The 20,095-nt window shown below is 51.8% G+C and overlaps 1 protein-coding gene across 5 annotated transcripts; it reads left to right on the plus strand.

The window, feature by feature from the left end:
• Positions 1-2,279: 2,279 nt before the first annotated feature.
• PEX5 (peroxisomal biogenesis factor 5) lies at positions 2,280-19,883 on the plus strand. 5 transcript variants are annotated; one of them, XM_069754187.1, is made up of 17 exons: positions 2,280-2,985; positions 6,266-6,372; positions 6,444-6,590; positions 7,181-7,216; positions 8,088-8,220; positions 8,802-8,912; positions 10,825-10,924; positions 11,193-11,283; positions 11,751-11,870; positions 12,592-12,666; positions 12,873-12,992; positions 13,273-13,416; positions 13,922-13,992; positions 14,069-14,269; positions 15,347-15,512; positions 15,996-16,153; positions 16,475-19,883. In XM_069754187.1, exons 3-17 carry the CDS (start codon positions 6,453-6,455, stop codon positions 16,677-16,679), a joined length of 1,869 nt encoding a protein of 622 aa, XP_069610288.1. In that variant the 5' UTR covers positions 2,280-2,985; positions 6,266-6,372; positions 6,444-6,452; the 3' UTR covers positions 16,680-19,883. The 5 variants fall into 5 exon arrangements, with proteins under 5 accessions (XP_069610288.1, XP_069610286.1, XP_069610290.1 ...); XM_069754185.1 differs by having other exon boundaries at positions 2,406-2,985; positions 6,266-6,362; XM_069754186.1 differs by lacking the exon at positions 2,280-2,985 and adding an exon at positions 4,426-4,531 and having other exon boundaries at positions 6,266-6,362.
• The last annotated feature ends 212 nt before the right edge of the window (positions 19,884-20,095 follow it).

Consider the following 20,095-nt stretch of genomic DNA (forward strand, 5'->3'; position numbering starts at 1 on the left):
TTGAGCCCCTAGTCCATATATTTGTGGAGTAAGAGAGTGGAGCTCCCCACTAGATTCCTCTCGGCGCGGGTCTCCTTGAGCAGCCGCTGTGACCTGAAGGGTTGAACTGCAATGTTTTACCCGGACGTCTGTACTGCGATGCTCCGTTCATCGCATGCTCCCCTGTGCGCCCGCCGATTTCGGTGAGTCCCTCACTATGCCGCCCTTTCTCTTCACGCTGCGGCCTGTCGCTCTCCACTCAGCGTTTGCGGTCTGTACCTCATCAGCGTTCTGGCAGGAAGACCGCTTCCGATGCCTCGCATTTTACCTCACACTGACTGGCCATGCCCCTTTCACCCTGGTTACTGGCTCGCTGCTGCTGCAATCTCATTTCCCCCAGGAACAGGAGGTTCGGCCCCAGCAGTTCTGGAACCAGCTTTTCAGCAGCTCTGGTAGCCCGGTCTTCCCTTCTACATCAGCATCATGTTATGGAGTTGTTTCACTGCAGGAGTGACTGGTGCACTTCACAAAATAGAGAAAAGCAGATTATGTGGCAACACTGAAGAAACATCTGAAGACATCAGCAAGGAAGCTAAAGCTTGGGTGGAAATGGGTCTTCCAAATGGACAATGACCCAAAGCATACTACCAAAATGGTAACAAAGTGGCTCCAGGATAACATAGTCAATGTTGTGGAGCGGCCACCACAAAGCCCTGATCTCAATCCTATTGAAAATGGATAGGCAAAGCTGAAACGGCCGGTGCGAGCAAGGAGACCTACAGACCGGGATCAGTTACACCAGTGTTGTCAGGAGGAATCGGACAAAATTCCGACCAACTATTGTGAGAAGCTTGTGGAAGGAAATCCCAAACGTCTAACCCAAGTCATTCAGTGTAAGGGCGATGGCACCAAATACTAATGAAAGGATGTAATAAAAATGCCCTAAAACACTCTCTCTCATTATTCTGGCATGTGGCAAATATTAATAATTATGATTATACTAATTGACCTAAAACGGGAAAGGTTTATTCTGATTTCATGTCAGATATTGAGAAAAACCTGCAGATGTGTCTTTATATAGTGGATGGAAACTTCTGGCTTCAGCTGTACATGTCAGCAGCTGCATAATTCCACAATTCCAGGAGTGAGGGTCCGTCTCACAAGCTACAATCTAAAGGTACCGTCACACTAAGCGACGCTGCAGAGATACCGACAACGATCTGGATCGCTGCAGCGTCGCTGTTTGGTCGCTGGAGAGCTGTCACACAGACAGCTCTCCAGCGACCAACGATCCCGAGGTCCCCGGTAACCAGGGTAAACATCGGGTTACTAAGCGCAGGGCCGCGCTTAGTAACCCGATGTTTACCCTGGTTACCATCGTTAAAGTAAAAAAAACAACCACTACATACTTACCTACCGCTGTCTGTCCCCGGCGCTCTGCTTCTCTGCTCTGGCTGTGAGCGCCGGGCAGCCGGAAAGCAGAGCGGTGACGTCACCGCTCTGCTTTCTGGCCGCTGTGCTCACAGCCAGAGCAGAGAAGCAGAGCGCCGGGGACAGACAGCGGTAGGTAAGTATGTAGTGGTTGTTTTTTTTACTTTAACGATGGTAACCAGGGTAAACATCGGGTTACTAAGCGCGGCCCTGCGCTTAGTAACCCGATGTTTACCCTGGTTACCAGCGAAGACATCGCTGAATCGGCGTCACACACGCCGATTCAGCGATGTCTGCGGGAGATCCAGCGACGAAACAAAGTTCTGGACTTTCTTCCCCGACCAGCGATATCACAGCAGGGGCCTGATCGCTGCTGCGTGTCACACTGGACGATATCGCTAGCCAGGACGCTGCAACGTCACGGATCGCTAGCGATATCGTCTAGTGTGACGGTACCTTAAGGAAAGAGGGGGCACACAACAGGTAAAAACTGCCTGTAATGTGCGTCCAGCCATCAGTATAATACATGGGGGTCATATAGAAAGGGGGAGATCCGTCACCAGCCAGAGAGAGAGTGCTGCTGAGCAAGGGGGAAGACAAATATTCTGACGGTCTCTTTCCTTCCTCCATACTGTGATTGGCTGTCTCTCTCTCTCCTCCCTCCATCTTGTGACTGGCTGTCTCTCCTCCCTCTGTAACACCCCAGGGTCCTGGTTGTTACAGTGGCATTGCTTTCCTGGGGAGAGTGATGTCACGCTTGGAAGATCTTCTTTATCAGGTAAACCACAAGCATACAACATGTTCACACTCCAGGCCAGAAGGGGGAGCTCTGATCCAGTTTATAGGTGGCTCCCCTATACATATATTCTGGTCTGGAGGGAAAGGAAGTCAGTGAGTCAGAGATTGCCAGAGAGGAGCTTGTCATGGAACATCAGCTTAGGCGGGGCTGGCAAGAAAGGAGTGTAGCTGAGCAGACGTGGGAGTCTGCATCTTCTGGCAGAGAGAGAAGAGAGCAGTCAGAGGGACTGGAGGGGCCGTGTAGCCACGAACGTGCTGCAGCTCCTGGACAGAGATAACTGAGAAGGAAAAACAGTGTGTAGCGAGCGAGCAGGAGAGCGAAGCACAGGAGAGTAACCATTGGGGAGGACAGCTGCGACTGGGCTACCTCCCTGGCAGAGCACAGACACTGGTAGCCGGAAGACCGAGGTTGTGAGAGACTCCAAGAGTTACAGCAGAAACCGGCAGGACAGCTGAATTACATTTCACCTGTCCACCCTAATACACAGGAGACACAGTGGCGCATAGAGCCCGGGTCGTGATAGAGACCCTGTAAAATAGCTCGAGACACCTATTATACGGGTTTGTGTCCCACCTTTAAGGAGGACAGAGAGAACTGTGAGGACCTTGATAGAAGCCACAGGCAGCAAGGGACTACTGCACCACCGCGCTATGAGGAAGGCTTCTAACTCCACCTGGTAAAGGGGACTCTGAATTTGCTTCCAAGCCGGCAGGACCGTGCCTGCCCTGTGATCTGGTGCCCTGGACTGTGGTTGCCTGAAGTCTTCAGTAAACCAGGTAAAGAGACTGCAAACCTGTGTCCTCCGTTATTTACTGCACCACTCACGATCATCTTCTATACACCGGGAGCCCTGGGGATACACTTCACCTGTGGGAAGTTATACCAGCTAGCTGCCATAACATCACCCCAACAGACCCCTTTAAGCGGCGTCGGTCCCCTCTGACCGAATACCACAGGTGGCATCACGAATACAAACTTTATTCAAAACCCCTTTAAAGACTATCCCTTTTACTTGGGCACCCAGGGCCACGGACCGGGTCGCAGCCACCGTGATATCCCCCTTAAGTACCGGACCCGGTACCGAGTACCCCACGGTCCAGGCGGGCATCCCAACTTCATCTTGTGACTGGCTGTCTCTCCTCCCTCCATCTTGTGACTGGCTGTCTCTCTCCTCCCTCCATCTTGTGACTGGCTGTCTCTCCTCCCTCCATACTGTGACTGGCTTTCTCTCTCCTCCCTCCATGTTGTGATTGGCTGTCTCTCTCTTCCTTCCATACTGTGACTGGCTGTCTCTCCTCTATGCTGTGACTGGCTGTCTCTCCTCTCTCCATACTGTGACTGGCTGTCTCCTCCCTCCATGCTGTGGTTGGCTGTCTCTCCGCCCTCCATGCTGTGACTGGCTGTCTCTCCTCTCTCCATACTGTGACTGGCTGTCTCTCCATACTGTGACTGGCTGTCTCTGCCCTTCATGCTGTGACTGGCTGTCTCTCCGCCCTCCATGCTGTGACTGGCTGTCTCTCCTCTCTCCATACTGTGACTGGCTGTCTCTCCATACTGTGACTGGCTGTCTCTCTGCCCTTCATGCTGTGACTGGCTGTCTCTCCTCCCTCCATGCTGTGACTGGCTGTCTCTCCGCCCTCCATGCTGTGACTGGCTGTCTCTGCCCTCCATGCTGTGACTGGCTGTCTCTGCCCTCCATGCTGTGACTGGCTGTCTCTGCCCTCCATGCTGTGACTGGCTGTCTCTCCGCCCTCCATGCTGTGACTGGCTGTCTCTCCGCCCTCCATGCTGTGACTGGCTGTCTCTCCTCCCTCCATGCTGTGACTGGCTGCCTCTCCTCCCTCCATACTGTGACTGGCTGTCTCTCTGCCCTCCATTCTGTGACTGGCTGTGTCTCCTCTCTCCATGCTGTGACTGGCTGTCTCTCCTCCCTCCATACTGTGACTGGCTGTCTCTCCCCCCTCCATACTGTGACTGGCTGTCTCTCTCTCCTCCCTCTATGTTGTACCTGGCTGTCTCTCCTCCCTCCATGCTGTGACTGTCTCTCTCCTCCCTCCATGCTGTGACTGTCTCTCTCTCTCTCCATGCAATGACTGGCTCTCTCCCTCCATCTTGTGACTGTCTCTCTCTCTCTCCTCCCTTCATGCTGTGACTGTCTCTCCCTCTCTCCATGCTATGACTGGCTCTCTCCCTCCATCTTGTGACTTGCTGTCTCTCTTCTCCCTCCATGCTGTGACTGTCTCTCTCCTCCCTCCATGCAATTCAATTCAAATGAGCTTTATTGGCAGGACGAAGTACATGTTAGCATTGCCAAAGCATATGGTAAAAATAGGGGGATACTGTATGACTGGCTGTCGCTCCGCCCTCCATACTGTGACTGGCTGTCTCCTCCCTCTATGTTGTGACTGGCTGTCTCTCCTCCCTCTATGTTGTGACTGGCTGTCTCTCCTCCCTCCATGCTGTGACTGTCTCTCTCCGCCCTCCATACTGTGACTGGCTGTCTCCTCCCTCTATGTTGTGACTGGCTGTCTCTCTCTCTCCTCCCTCCATGCTGTGTCTGGCTGTCTCTCTCCTCCCTCCATGCTGTGACTGGCTGTCTCTCTCCTCCCTCCATGCTGTGACTGGCTGTCTCTCCTCCCTCCATGCTGTGACTGGCTGTCTCTCCTCCCTCTATGTTGTGACTGGCTGTCTCTCCTCCCTCCATGCTGTGACTGTCTCTCTCCGCCCTCCATGCTGTGATTGGCTGCCTCTCCTCCCTCTATGTTGTGACTGGCTGTCTCTCTCTCTCCTCCCTCCATGCTGTGTCTGGCTGTCTCTCTCCTCCCTCCATGCTGTGACTGGCTGTCTCTCTCCTCCCTCCATGCTGTGACTGGCTGTCTCTCCTCCCTCCATGCTGTGACTGGCTGTCTCTCCTCCCTCTATGTTGTGACTGGCTGTCTCTCCTCCCTCCATGCTGTGACTGTCTCTCTCCGCCCTCCATACTGTGACTGGCTGTCTCCTCCCTCTATGTTGTGACTGGCTGTCTCTCTCTCTCCTCCCTCCATGCTGTGTCTGGCTGTCTCTCTCCTCCCTCCATGCTGTGACTGGCTGTCTCTCTCCTCCCTCCATGCTGTGACTGGCTGTCTCTCCTCCCTCCATGCTGTGACTGGCTGTCTCTCCTCCCTCCATGCTGTGACTGTCTCTCTCCTCCCTCCATGCTGTGACTGTCTCTCTCCGCCCTCCATACTGTGACTGGCTGTCTCCTCCCTCTATGTTGTGACTGGCTGTCTCTCTCCTCCCTCCATGCTGTGACTGGCTGTCTCTCTCCTCCCTCCATGCTGTGACTGGCTGTCTCTCTCCTCCCTCCATGCTGTGACTGGCTGTCTCTCTCTCTCCTCCCTCCATGCTGTGTCTGGCTGTCTCTCTCCTCCCTCCATGCTGTGACTGGCTGTCTCTCCTCCCTCCATGCTGTGACTGTCTCTCTCCGCCCTCCATACTGTGACTGGCTGTCTCCTCCCTCTATGTTGTGACTGGCTGTCTCTCTCTCCTCCCTCCATGCTGTGTCTGGCTGTCTCTCTCCTCCCTCCATGCTGTGACTGGCTGTCTCTCTCCTCCCTCCATGCTGTGACTGGCTGTCTCTCTCTCTCCTCCCTCCATGCTGTGACTGGCTGTCTCTCTCTCTCCTCCCTGCATGTTGTGACTGGCTGTCTCTCTCCTCCCTCCATGCTGTGATTGGCTGCCTCTCCTCCCTCCATGCTGTGACTGGCTGTCTCTCTCTCCTCCCTCCATGCTTGCTGTGACTGGCTGCCTCTCTTTCTTTCTCTCTCCTCCATCTTGTGACTGGCTGTCTCTCTCTTCCATCTTGTGACTGGCTGCCTCTTTTTCTTTCTCTCTCCTCCATCTTGTGACTGGCTGTCTCTCTCCTCCATCTTGTGACTGGCTGCCTCTCTTTCTTTCTCTCTCCTCCATCTTGTGACTGGCTGTCTCTCTCTCCTCCCTCCATGCTGTGACTGTCTCTCTCCTCCCCTGATCTCTGTACTATTAACTCTCTCTCCTCCCCTTGAACTCTGTCCGCAGGAAGAGACATCCGGGACCAGAGAGACAGATACATGGCAGCGAGAGTCTCCCTCCTGAAATAGAGGGCTGTGCAGGGGAAGGAGCGCTGCAGACGGAGGTGACACAGGGTAAGGTTATGGGGGAGACAGTTGTGCCTGGTGGGGCCGGTGTTTCACATGTTGCTGCCTCCATTTTGCAGACCGTCACCATGGCGATGCGCGGACTGGTGGACACGGAGTGTGGGGGGGCAAATCCCCTAATGAAGCTGACGGGTCACTTCACCCAGGACAAGGGTCTGCGGCAGGAAGGATTGCCCAGCGTGGCCTGGCCCCCGGGAGCCATCGCCGTAAGTGACTCGGTGCAAATACCGTCCTCAGGGAGAACTACAAACCCCAGCACAGCAATAGAACATTGATCATAATAATAATAATCTTTATTTCTATAGCGCCAACATATTCCGCAGCGCTTTACAGTTTAACAGTTATCATCGCTGGTTTCTTACAAGGATTCCTTAACGTTCAATTCTTGGCCGTTTTCAAGACCTCTGCTTGCTGGCAGTAAGATGTATCATTCATGTTTACGACTAGAAGCGGCTCCTACGTCTCACAGCTGAGCATTCGTTTCATTTGTGAGAAGTTTTGCCCTCCGAATGTAAACAGAAGGGTCCAATTCACCTGCAGCAAGCAGAGGTCTTAACATCAGTGAGAAGGAGACATGTTAAGCGGGAGATTCAGGTCTCGAAGCTGTGCTGCTCGCAGCAACCAATCACAGTGCAGCTTTCATTTATTAAAAGCAGAATATGAAATGAAAGCTGCTCTCTGATTGGTTGCTATGGGTAACAAAGATGGCTTCATCAATCTCCCTCAGAGCTTTTCAGAAAGTGATTATTCCGGATTTCCTGACGCCTTTAATTTTTTTTTGTGTCTTTTCTTGCAGATCTCAAAGCCTCTGGGAGAAGCCACAGAAGATGAGGTGAGCGCACCGCCGTTCAGCAGCACAGAGGGAATAAGCGCAGCCTTACTGCCTAGATTCTAGTGTTCTCTGTTATCAGGCTCTTTAACCCATTCCCGACATCAGCTGTATATCCAATGTCGGGGGTCCATTACTCAGCTGGCGCCTGCAACAGAGGGTAGCAATGGGGGCTGGTGCTGATCGCTGCTTTTTAACCCCTTAAATTGTAAATCCTTGAGAGCGACCTGTAGGGGGCGCCATCCCGGTGGTGTGCAGGCCTTATGGGAGACCGTCACTTCTGTCACCTACATCAGGACTGACGGATCAGGAAGCGATCAACAATTGTTTTCAATGTTAAAATGTAATTTTTTTATTTTTATTTTTGCCAAAAAACAAAAAAGTTTGGACTTCCCTCCTACTTCCAATATGAAAGTAAAGAAAAATAAAAATAAACCTTTTTGGTTTTGCCGCTTCTATAACAGTCTGAAATATACAATTCACTATCCCAATGTGGCAAATGCCGTAAAAGCAAAAAAAAAATTACTTTTTTTTTTTTTTTTTTTTGGATGCCGCATTTACAAAAAAAAAAAAAAACGCAATAAAAAGTGAGCAAAACATTGTACGTACCTCCAAGATGGCACCAATAAAAAGCGTCAGCTCAGCTCAGGGGACAATAAAAAAAACCATTAGCGAAATTGTGATTTTTATTTGTTTTTTTTATATCAGTACATTATATGGCAAAGTGAACAGAACAGCGATGTGGATGGAAAAATAAAAAATGTTATGGCTCTATGGAAGGGGGGGGGAGGGCAAAAAATGAAAATGGATGATGGCGGCAGGATTGCAGCCGTTATTGTGCCTTTCTCTGTAATCCCGCTCTCCTTGCCGCCAGCTGGTGTCGGAGTTCCTGCAGTCCCGCGCGCCCTCCCTGCATACTCGCGCTCCGCACACATTTAAGATGGACGGCCTCTTGGCGGAGATGCAGCAAATCGAGCAAAGCAGTTTCCGCCCCGAGCCGCTCAGAGGTAAGAACCATCTCCGTCCTTCCATGTTCTTCTTCTTGGCATACTTTCTGTATCAGTTCCTCGCTTGCTGTCAGTGAGTGGAAGCCTTAGGGTATGTGCACACGCTGTGGATTTTGCTGTGGATCCGCAGCGGATTTGACGCTGCGGATCCGCAGCAGTTTTCCCTAAGTTTACAGTACCATGTAAACCTATGGGAAAAAAAAACGCTGTGCGCATAAATCTGCGCGAAAAACGCTGCGGATTATTTTCCGCAGCATGTCCATTCTTTGTGCGGATTCTGCAGCAGTTTTACAACTGCACCAATAGGAAAATGCAGTTGAAAATCCACAGTGGAATCCGCAGAAGAAACCGCAATAAAATCTGCAATGAAAACCGCAGTGGTTTTGCACTGCGGATTTTCTAAATCCGCTGCGGATAAATCCGCAGCAAAATCCGCAGCGTGGGCACATACCCTTAGTGCCCAGTGGCAAAAAAACAAACCCTTTTCCGATCATTGCCGACTGACATTGTACCGAGCCGTGCAGCTGTCTGATCGGCAAGCTGTCCCTCCATACTTCCTCTCTTCCCTTGTTGTTCTGTAGCTCCTGGTGTCGCAGATCTCGCTCTCTCTGAACGCTGGACGGATGAGTTTCTTGAGCAAGAACCAGCGGTAGAGGAAGAAGACTGGAGCCGCGAGTTCATCGATCAGGCGGGTAAGGAATCTTCTCACTCTGGTGTCATGTGATCAGTGGTGTCCACCCTGTCAGGAAGCCAGCCGCGCTGCCCCCGTAATGGAGCCGGCCATCCTCAGTGCCCCCGTAATGGAGCCGGCCATCCTCGGTGCCTCTGTAATGGAGCCGGCCATCCTCGGTGCCTCTGTAATGGAGCCGGCCATCCTCGGTGCCTCTGTAATGGAGCCGGCCATCCTCGGTGCCTCTGTAATGGAGCCGGCCATCCTCGGTGCCTCCTGTAATGGAGCTGGCCATCCTCGGTGCCCCCCGTAATGGAGCTGGCCATCCTCAGTGCCCCCCGTAATGGGGCCGGCCATCCTCGGTGCCCTCTGTAATGGAGCCGGCCATCCTCGGTGCCTCCGTTACGGAATCAGCCATCCTCGGTGCCCCCATTATGGAGCTCGCCATCCTTGTGTCCCCATAATGGAGCCGGCCATCCTCGGTGCCCCCTGTAATGGAGCCGGCCATCCTCGGTGCCCCCTGTAATGGAGCCGGCCATCCTCGGTTCCCCCGTAACGGAGCCGGCCTTCCTCGGTGCCCCCCCTGTAATGGAGCTGGCCTTCCTCGGTGCCCCCCGTAATGCAGCCGGCCATCCTCGGTGCCTCCATTATGGAGAAGGCCATCCTTGTGCCCCCGTAATGGAGCCGGCCATCCTCGGTGCCCCCCGAAATGGAGCCGGCCATCCTCGGTGCCCCTTGTAATGGAGCCGGCCATCCTCTGTGCCCCTTAAAGGAGCTGGCCTTCCTCGGTGCCCCCCGTTATGGAGCTGGCCATCCTCGGTGCCTCTGTTATGGAGCCGGCCATCCTCGGTGCCCCCCGTAATGGAGCCGGCCATCCTCGGTGCCCCCCGTAATGGAGCCGGCCATCCTCGGTGCCCCCCGTAATGGAGCCGGCCATCCTCGGTGCCCCCCGTAATGGAGCCGGCCATCCTCGGTGCCCCCCGTAATGGAGCCGGCCATCCTCGGTGCCCCCCGTAATGGAGCCGGCCATCCTCGGTGCCCCCCGTAATGGAGCCGGCCATCCTCGGTGCCCCCCGTAATGGAGCCGGCCACCCTCGGTGCCCCCCGTAATGGAGCCGGCCATCCTCGGTGCCCCCCGTAATGGAGCCGGCCATCCTCGGTGCCCCCCGTAATGGAGCCGGCCATCCTCGGTGCCCCCCGTAATGGAGCCGGCCATCCTCGGTGCCCCCCGTAATGGAGCCGGCCATCCTCGGTGCCCCCCGTAATGGAGCCGGCCATCCTCGGTGCCCCCCGTAATGGAGCCGGCCATCCTCGGTGCCCCCCGTAATGGAGCCGGCCATCCTCGATGCCCCCCGTAATGGAGCCGGCCATCCTCGGTGCCCCCGTTACGGAGCTGGCCATCCTTGGTGCCCCCCTTAATGGAGCCGGCCATCCTCGGTGCTCCCCGTAATGGAGCCGGCCATCCTCAGTGCCTCTATTATGGAGCCGGTCATCCTTGGTACCTCTGTAATGGAGCCGGCCATCCTCGGTACCCCCCGTTATGGAGCCGGCCATCCTTGGTACCCCCCGTTATGGAGCCGGCCATCCTCGGTGCCTCTGTTATGGAGCCGGCCATCCTCGGTGCCTCTGTTATGGAGCCGGCCATCCTCGGTGCCTCTGTTACGGAACCGGCCATCCCCGGTGCCTCTGTTACGGAGCCGGCCATCCTCGGTGCCTCTGTTATGGAACCGGCCATCCTCGGTGCCCCCGTTATGGAGCCGACCATCCTCTGTGCCCTCCGTTATGGAGCCGGCCATCCTCGGTGCCTCTGTTATGGAGCCGGCCATCCTCGGTGCCTCTGTTACGGAATCGGGCATGTTCGGTGCCCCCCATAACGGAGCCCACTTGCAAGTGATAATAGTGGAAATTTCATCAATATTCTTCTCTCTTACAAGACCCCCACTCATCGCCGTCTCGCTGGGCAGAAGAATACCTCCAGCAATCAGAGGAGAAACTGTGGTTGGGAGAGAGCGAGGGAGTGATGGCGGAGAAATGGTGAGAAGCTGTCACAATGGTGAAGGGGCTTTGTGTTATTGGAGGGAGGTGGGACCCCTAATCCTCTACCACTGCCAGTCCCAGATAACCCACTGTACCATGTGAATGGCCAGAAGGCATCATGTGACTGGTGGAGGGGGGCAGCCGCCTTCAGGGTAGTAGTAAAGTTGTCTGGGTTCTCATCTCCCCTCTAGAACAATGACTCCCATCATTGTATGGATTCCTCTGTCTGCATTTTAATACATAATCCTTTCTTCCCCTCTTACAGGACGGAGGAGTACCAGCCTGACGATAACCTGCAGAAAGAAGCAAAATCTCTTGTTTCTAAAGTCAATGACCCTAAACTAGTTAACAGCCAGGTACAGGGAGGGCGGGTCAGGACGGGCTGTAGGTTGTAAATATGGTATTAATCAATTTCATGACGATTTTTCTGACCATAATGTTCTCTCTCATTCCACGGCTCTTGAAGAAATATTTTTTTTCTGATACAGAGCTCCAAACCCCCTGCATAGATACAGCAATGATAAAATTATGCCTGCAGTCACCACTAGGGGGAGCTCGCTGCGTTCATTCAATAGTCAGCTCTGGAGCTCCCCCCAGTGGTGGCTACGGAGAATCTGCCATGGGCAAAACTATTCAATTTACGTGCAGATATAGGGTTAATCTGCAAGTAAATAGCATTAATATGAGCTTCCTCTATAATACTGGGGTCCATCAGGTGTAAGCTGTGCCCCCCATATTCGGCTCATAGCATGCCCCCCACTCCTCCACTGCCTTGTATCTGCATGTGTCAATGTCACTGTCTCCATCTCTCTTTCTCTATCAGTTCTTACAATTTGTGAGGAAGATAGGAGACGGGGAGGTGTCTCTCTCGCAGACTCCAGGCGCTCCCTCCCAGACGGTCTCGCAGGCAGAGCAGTGGTCAGAACAGTTTATACAAGAGCAGGTAGTGACCCGCACCGAGGGGCGAGGATAGTGAGATCTGCCGTCCTTTTGTGCCTACATCACCCTTAAAGGGATTATCCTATATTTTTTTTTTTTATTTATCAACTTTCCCATATAGTTTTTTTTTTTCACCTTTTTCAAAATTTCTGCTTGTTGTCAGTGAATAGAAATTCTCAAAACTTCCATAGATCTCATGCAGCTGTGCATTCGTTACAGTTGTACCCAGTCCTAGACTGATGAAACTGTAACAAAAACCCTCAGTTGCGAGAAGTAATAATGCAGCATGGCTGTTTAGTTTCTGAATGATTTTATTCACTGACAGCAAGCAGAAAAGGTGAAAATGGCATGAGAAAAGTGCAGCACTTTATCTACGTAGAAATGGAAATCCTTTACTATCTTCACATTAATGGTCTGCAACCTTGGCCCCTCCAGCTGTGGGGGAAGGGGGACTACAACTCTCAGTCTCCAGCTGTAAAGATGTGCCAGAGGATGTAAGGGCATGCTGAGAGTTGTAGTGTCTCATAAGCTGACCATGATTTACTGGACCTGCATATAAAACAGGTTCTGTCTTTCCAGCTGACATTGATCGGCGTCTCGCTCACCGGATCCAATCTTCTGGTTCCCTTCTGCCGCTTGGGATGTCTGTATGCCACACTGTCCCCTTAGCTTACATTCCTTGGGTACGCCCTCGTCTATTTCTGACCTTATTATCTTCTCCGCAGGCCGTGTCTGAACAGTGGGTCGATCAGTTTACCCCCTTGGAGAAAGAGTTCGAGTCTGCCAAGGCCGCAGTGGAGGTAAAACAACACAAAATAAAATGCTTGCAGCAGCACAGAGTGTTTCAGGTAGAAAGAGACGGGGTAATGTTACTTCTCAGATTTTGCACAGCATTCCCTGGGAGATGTAGTTTTGCAGAGTCATAGGGTGATATTTTTTTCTGGGCAGGACTCGTTAGTGTTTGGGTTTAGTTTTACCTTCACTCTCTGATCTTTTCTCTGATTAGGCTGATGTGGATTTCTGGGACAAGTTGCAAGAAGAATGGGAGGAGATGGCCAAGAGGGACGCAGAGGCGCATCCGTGGCTATCAGATTTCCAAGATTTATCTGCCAAGTCTTACGACAAGGTAAGACATTGATGAAAGCTGAGCTCCAAATCCTCAGCGCAGACATAGATACATGATAAAAGTTGTTTACCTGCGGCCACCACTAGAGGGAGCTCACCGCATACTGTGTGTACACTGGATTCAATAATAACACAGGGTGCGGAGAGCTCCCCCTGGTGGTGGCTGCAGGGATTCATGTTCATCATGTAACTCCCCGTGCAGGGGATTTGGAGCTCTGCGTCAGAATTACTCCAGTAACTATACGCAATGAATCGGCACGTCTCGGCTTGTCTTCCACTAGGGCTACGCGTTTGAAGATGACAATCCATTCTCCGAGGAGGCGCAGCCATTTCAGGAGGGTCTAAAACGCCTCCGGGAAGGAGACCTCCCCAGCGCAGTGCGACTTTTTGAGATCGCTGTACAGAGAGACCCCAAACACATGGAGGTAAGAGGACGATCAGGGGGGTCAATACATGCTCCTGGCGTTGTGAGACAGCGGCTGCCCTCTCTGCTCTCCTTCCACAGCAGCTGAACCAGGTAGCCCAGGATGAACAGAGCAGTAACTTCCAGGGTGTTCTGCAGTCCATGGGGCCTCCTGGTGTACTTGCTTTTTAGTGCAGACTGAAAATGCTCTGCAAACATTAGATTAATCCCTGCTGTTCACTCATTAACAGCCGGTGAGACCAAAGTCCCGAGGACGTGACGACACATCTCCCCGGCGTGATGCATGGCTGGAGGCCATGATGGTGCAAAATCTGTGATCGGCCCATGCACAACTATGTCCCATTATTAATATTGGTGTCTTATGGCTGGGACCGTTACCCCCTGTAGCTATGCTCCTGCCTGCTGACTGTTGCCTTCAGGCACACTGTGAGGATCCTGTCTGTGCAGGATCCAGGGAGGGACCGGTGTAGGATCCGTGCCGTCACTTAACCCCTTGTATCTTCCAGGGCTGGCAATACCTGGGCACGACTCAGGCCGAAAATGAGCAGGAGCTGGCGGCTATCAGCGCCCTCCGCAGGTGAGGTCCCGTCTCCTCCTGCGCTCTTCTCGCGCCAGCCTACATGTCTCCTCTACCTTGTGATCTTTATTCTCAGGTGCCTGGAGCTGAAGCCGGACAATCTGAGCGCCCTGATGGCGCTGGCGGTTAGTTTTACCAACGAATGCCTCCAGCAGCAGGCCTGCGAGACCCTGCGGGAGTGGCTGCGGCACAACCCCAGATACAGCCACCTGGTGAAGGCGGAGGGCGACGCCGCGGAAGCTTCCAGAAAGAAATCCCTGGGGACGTTACTGTCCGAGTGAGTGACGACTGTCATCTGTATGTGAAGTTATAGGTTTATGGCGTAAATGGGGGTCAAAGTGCATCCGAGTTCTTGTCACTCAGTCCCACAGTTGGTTTAACAAGTGTTCGATTTCCCTGCAGTGCCCCCCAAAGGAGATATTGAGTATTACACAGATCTTACTAAAATCTTTAGGCTTTTTTTATTTTGTGTAATGCTTGGATGTGTTGTTCTTATCAAAAGTTCTCGCTTGCTGTCAGTGAATGGAAACCTCTCCGAGGGCGAAAAACCTTGGTTATTCTCTATATTTCACGTTATGACTTCTCCTGCTGATGGGTGGGCGTCAGACTGCCAGGACCTCCACTAATCCAGGGAACGTGGCTCTGAAAGTCTATAGAGCTGCCAACCACAACTGGCTAAAGCCACCGGACATTTCAGAGCCCTGTTCTCGGGGTCAGTGAATGACTCTGCAGGATAGGGGATAACATGCAACCCTTTATCACACGTCCTGCTGATAATCGGAGGTCCGAGCGATCCCAACAGGGCTCTGAAATGCCTCCTCACTGTCATCTGCCATCTTTGGTAGTCCCATAGACAATGGGGTGTTTCATAGACCCATTTTCCGGGTCAGTGGGGGTCCCAGTGGTCAAATGTTTATGATCAGCAAGTTATCATATCGCCACTCCTGAGTGGATTGTCTAAAACACCTGTAACAAACCCTCAGCTGTGACAAGTATTAGGTTAGGGCGGGCTAATAGAGACACTGGTCCAGTAGCCTTGGACTTAGGACCCCTTCCCCGGCTCATCTTCTGATTAGCAGGCGTGACGTTATGCTGCCTCCTATTCAGAAGGGGCACACGGGCTGCCGGCAGGTTGGGAAAGGTTCTCTGGGCTCTGGCCTTGTGGCCGCTGGCGCGGCGTCCGTCCTGGGAATCTCTCATTTTCAGTCCATAGATGTAAACAAGAATATTCCCATTTGCTGCCAGCAAGCAGAGGTTATGCAAAATATACAATAAAGTTGGAAAATGTTGTAAAATGATGAATCCGCGACCGGTCGGTGGAACGATCACGTCTGTTCTTGCTTTTGGCTTTCAGCTCCTTGTTCTCCGAGGTTCGGGAGTTGTTCCTCACCGCCGTCCGCATGGACCCCAATCAGGTGGATCCCGACGTTCAGTGTGGTCTTGGGGTCCTCTTCAACCTGAGCGGGGAGTATCAGAAAGCCGTCGACTGCTTCACGGCCGCGCTGAGCCAGAGACCGGACGTGAGTAGTGATTGGGCACGAGTGCGAGCTCTGTGGGCGAGCAGTGGGGTAGTGATCCCTGGCAGCCAATCGGGTCGCTGCTTCTATTTTCTGGGATTAGTTTTCCATAGGGGATTACTCCACATTTCCATACCACGGCCTGGTGATTGTTGGGGGTCCGGCCTCTGGCTGCTCCACCGATTCCCCAGAACGGAGGGGCCGCAGGGTTAGTAAAGTCTTTTTCGGCTTTCCTTGCTTCCATTTCATGGCTCCTGGTCGGAAGTGACGCTGGGGTTATTTGCTATACATCTAATACTTCTCACAGCTGAGTGTTTGTTACTCTTGCATCCGGTCTCTTCTGCGATCTAATCCTTCATGGTAACAAACTGGAGGATTTGTGCTGGAGATGCAATTGTAACAAACCCTCATCTGTGAGAAGCGCTGTGGTTTTAGGGTCTCTGCTGTCCCCCTAGCTGCGTGTTAATGCCGAGTTGTCTCCTGCAGGACTACTTACTGTGGAATAAGCTGGGAGCCACTCTGGCCAATGGCAACGACAGCGAGGCTGCGGTGGAGGCGTACCGACGGGCCCTGCAGCTGCAGCCGGGCTTCATACGCTCCCGATACAACCTGGGCATCGCCTGCATCAATCTGGGGGCGCACAGGTGAGGGAGAACATCCAATCAAATGTACGAATGCAATGCACAAAAAAAGAAAAAAAATAATCTCATAAAATGTCCACAGCTCCGATGCAGAAGAATGTGTCTGATCCTCCACTCTGTGCTGGAGGAGGAGGCAACAACACAGGAGTTGTTTGTAGTCTGTAACCATGGAGACACACCAGTCCGCATGAGCGCTGTGGATATAAAACTATTTTATTAAGTTGCTTCGTTAAAAAAAAAAATTAATAATTATTCAACAACATTAAGACAATAAGTTTCAGGAGTCCACAGAGGCCTCTACTAATTAATATTGTTGGTTTGCAGGGAGGCTGTGGAGCATTTCATAGAGGCCCTGAGCATGCAGCAGCAGAGCGGAGGCCACGGAGGAGCCATGTCTGACAATATCTGGAGCACCCTGCGGATGGCGCTGTCCATGTTAGGACAGAGTAGCTTGTACTCGGCAGCGGATGCCCGTGATCTGGCCACTTTACAGGCAGCGTTTCCTCCTCCCTCCGCGCCTGCGCAATGACCGCAGTATGACCGGTTGCTGTGCGAGTGCATGCTCGCAGGTGTCAGCCAATGTACCGGGAAAACGGAACCCAGAACGATGCACTAAACTGCCGCAGACCCAGACGGAGCCACGGATCACCCCCATCGTGTAGTGGCCGGACCTGGCTTGATCTTTCACTCCATTGGCTGGTACAGGGATGAAGGGACAAAGCTGATTTTTTTTATTTTTTTTTCCTAATTAACATTGATTTTTATTTAATTACCCTGTGTATCGGGAGAGGGACGCTACAGGCGTTACCCTTCGTCCCCCCGATGCTGATGAGACATTATAACTAGCGACGTATCATTATTATCTTATGTCTCTAGTATTTGTGTTCCTGGAGAAAACGTCCAGCATGTGAGAACCGATCCTGGGCCGTGAGAACAACGCTGCAGCCTTCTGACACATTGGGCCCGATTCATCCTTTGTGGGGGGTTTATTCTCATGGTACTAATAGAATCTTTTTTTTTTTTTGCCAAATTCTTCAGATTGGCGCAGATGGTTCATGAATTCTGCGGAAAATGTTTTTTTTTTTTGGGAGGGTGCAGAAAGTCTCACATTTCACTAAAAGTTTGCAAAAATAATAAAATATCATTTCAGACATACATAGAAATCACTCAGGAAGGATGAAAATTTGCGCAAAAATTTGGAAACGTTAAAAATTTTTATTTCACAAATTGGGCAAAAATGTCCATAAAAAAACAAAAAAAAACTAGACTTTAGAAAAACACAAACAATAGACGCTTTTGCAATAATGAATCAGACCCGATGCATTTCCGTTCTCTACACTGTCGAGGTCCCTGCTTGCGGTCAGTGAATGGGAACGTTTTTTGTTTGTAATTGGAGGATTAAAAATTGGTCCTAAGGACGTCCAGCAAAGGTGAAGCGGGTCAGACGCAGCTGCGATGTGGTTGGTGCAGTCTGCAGTAGCCGGGTGGCTTGATGCTGTAAGATCGTGCAGCCGTAAAGTGATTTATTTGCCAAAAAGTGTGGCCATTATGTATAAAAAAAACAACCAAACCCCACGTGGCCGTATCGCTGCACACGGTCGGATGGGATGAGCCCTGGGTCACTTGCACATGATTAAGACGTGTTTCTTGCCTCTGAACAGCTTACAATTCACTGACAGCAAGCAGAAATCATGTAAAAGGTGAGAAACGGAGTAAAAAGGTCTCATTAAAGGGATTCTCCGGAACCAATCGCTTGTGCAGCCGGAGGCGCTGCAATGACGCACTGTGAAATCCGCAGTTGTCTGGTAAGCGGCTGAGAATTCAACGTGCGCGGCCCTTTTTGCCTCTCTGGCCATCCTCTTTTGAGCAGATATCATGCCATGCTGAGAGTTGTAGTACTGGAACATGTGAGCAGTCACGGGTTTATGTTGTCGCTTAGATCCTCCCTTTATTATAAGTACATGACTGAGGATGCAGATAGATGAATGACTGCTCCGGAGCACTTAATGTGACTGTGGTGTTGTGTTTTGGTCTCGTGTCTCGCTGCATTTACTACATATCTATTCAATGGCTGCAGTCTGAAGTAGCAGGGACCGGGGCTATAAGACCAGCGCCCCCCGTCTGTCGGTGATGGTAATGTTACTTCTAGCGTAGTCACTATTTATATTCAGTCTTATTGTCGTCCGTGCTCCAATATTACAGAAATGTCTTGGAGGAGACGACGTGTGGAAGGTCTAGTGTTACCGTACGGACCGTAGTAGTCCATGTAGAGTGTGATGGTGGCACAGCTCTGAAGTAGCAGGGACCGGGGCTATAAGACCAGCGCCCCCCGTCTGTCGGTGATGGTACTGTTACTTGTAGCGTAGTCACTATTTATATTCAGTCTTATTGTCGTCCGTGCTCCAATATTACAGAAATGTCTTGGAGGAGATGACGTGTGGAAGGTCTAGTGTTATCGTCCGGACCGTAGTAGTCCATGTAGAGTGTGATGGTGGCGCAGCTCTTATAGAGAAATGCATAGACGAGCCGCCACCAGGTGCAAAAGTAACCGCAGGACCTGCCGCCAGCATGATCAACCTTCTAACATGACAGCAGTGGGAGCGGTTTGGGAAAATGGCAAATGTCTCATCTGGGAGAAGAGTCCATGGTCAGAGGGCACGTGGGCGGCGGGTTGCACTGTCCTCAGCTGACCATGGACAGCTCATCCCTTTTATTACATAATGCTGAAACAGACAAAAGCATGTAGACCGGGGTCCAGTATTAGAAATACAGCGCCCCACTGGCTCACGGGCTGTGTCTGCTCCTCCATGGATGTAATAAGTACTGAGATGCAATACCACACACAACCTGTGGACTGGTGTGGCGCTGTATTTGGAAGAATATGACCCCTTTCGCCTATCCATGTGGCCCGAGTATGAACAGTGATGCACAGACCGGCCTCATAAGAAAATATGAAGCGTCAAGTTCAGGTCAGGAGCCCCCCAGCCCGTCCGAGCTTTGGGTTAGTCCAACCTAAGCCACTGTTATGCAATTGTGTTCATCCCCCTGTAATGGCAATGACCCTCTGTGGTGCGGAGGCGACAGGCGCTCGCTGATCACGGATGGTAGGTGGGCGCATTGTGGGGTGGAACAAGCCGTAATCATGGCGTCCTGCTGGAGGAGCGGAGCGCAGACGCCGCTTTATTTCACAATTATGTATACATTTGTAATAATATAATATAGATTATGTGGAAACCTGAAACGCTGCAGACGATCTTTATTGTGTTAAGAATTTCCGTATGGGTGAATGGAGCGAGCAGGCGGGCTCTGGGCTCCGCACATATCCGGCAGATCCCGTAGATAGAAGAGGGACAACCCCTTAATAGTCTGACGAGATCCTAACATGAGACTTGTATAATAATATTTATCATTTTATGGCGGATTATCGTGATTTCTGGACCCCTCCCTGCCAGACGAAGGCTCTGGCTCCGCAGCGACGCACTGTGATCTCACGTCTAACCATTCCTTTGGCGTCTCAAGTGGTACGAGACTCAGGCGCCGTAGACTTCAATGCGACTCACCTACAATTTGGACATTTTTTACAGCACAATCACAGTTCTAAGAGAAATTGCATAGAAGTTGTGTGTCGCACATCTTTTCTCAGAATTGACGTCCTGCAACACTTGCTGCCTTGTAGCTCTAGACTTTTACTGAAATTATAACTAAAAAATTAAAGACTCAATTTTTTTTTCTATATCGTTAATGTCTCTGCTTGTTGTTGGTATGCTGTCAGCACTATACGCGCTGGAACTTCCTTCACCTCACTTCCCAGCATGCATTTCTCCTACCAATGTCTTGCAATAAAACCCACCTGTCTATTGTGCCTGGATGCAGCGTGACAGACCGCAGCGGGAAGGCAAAGCCCGGTCTCTACTGCTGGAGACAGATTACACCTGACAACAGGCA

This window comes from Ranitomeya imitator, chromosome 2, assembly GCF_032444005.1.
Source record: "Ranitomeya imitator isolate aRanImi1 chromosome 2, aRanImi1.pri, whole genome shotgun sequence".
Lineage (NCBI taxonomy): Eukaryota > Metazoa > Chordata > Amphibia > Anura > Dendrobatidae > Ranitomeya > Ranitomeya imitator.

Bases quoted from the DNA above. Each gene is read 5' to 3' on its own strand.
- PEX5 (XM_069754187.1), top strand. From the start codon at position 6,453: ATGGCGATGCGCGGACTGGTGGACACGGAGTGTGGGGGGGCAAATCCC. The intron at 7,217-8,087 runs GTGAGCGCACCG...CCTTGCCGCCAG, and splicing joins GAGAAGCCACAGAAGATGAG to CTGGTGTCGGAGTTCCTGCA. The intron at 8,913-10,824 runs GTAAGGAATCTT...CTCTCTTACAAG, and splicing joins CGAGTTCATCGATCAGGCGG to ACCCCCACTCATCGCCGTCT.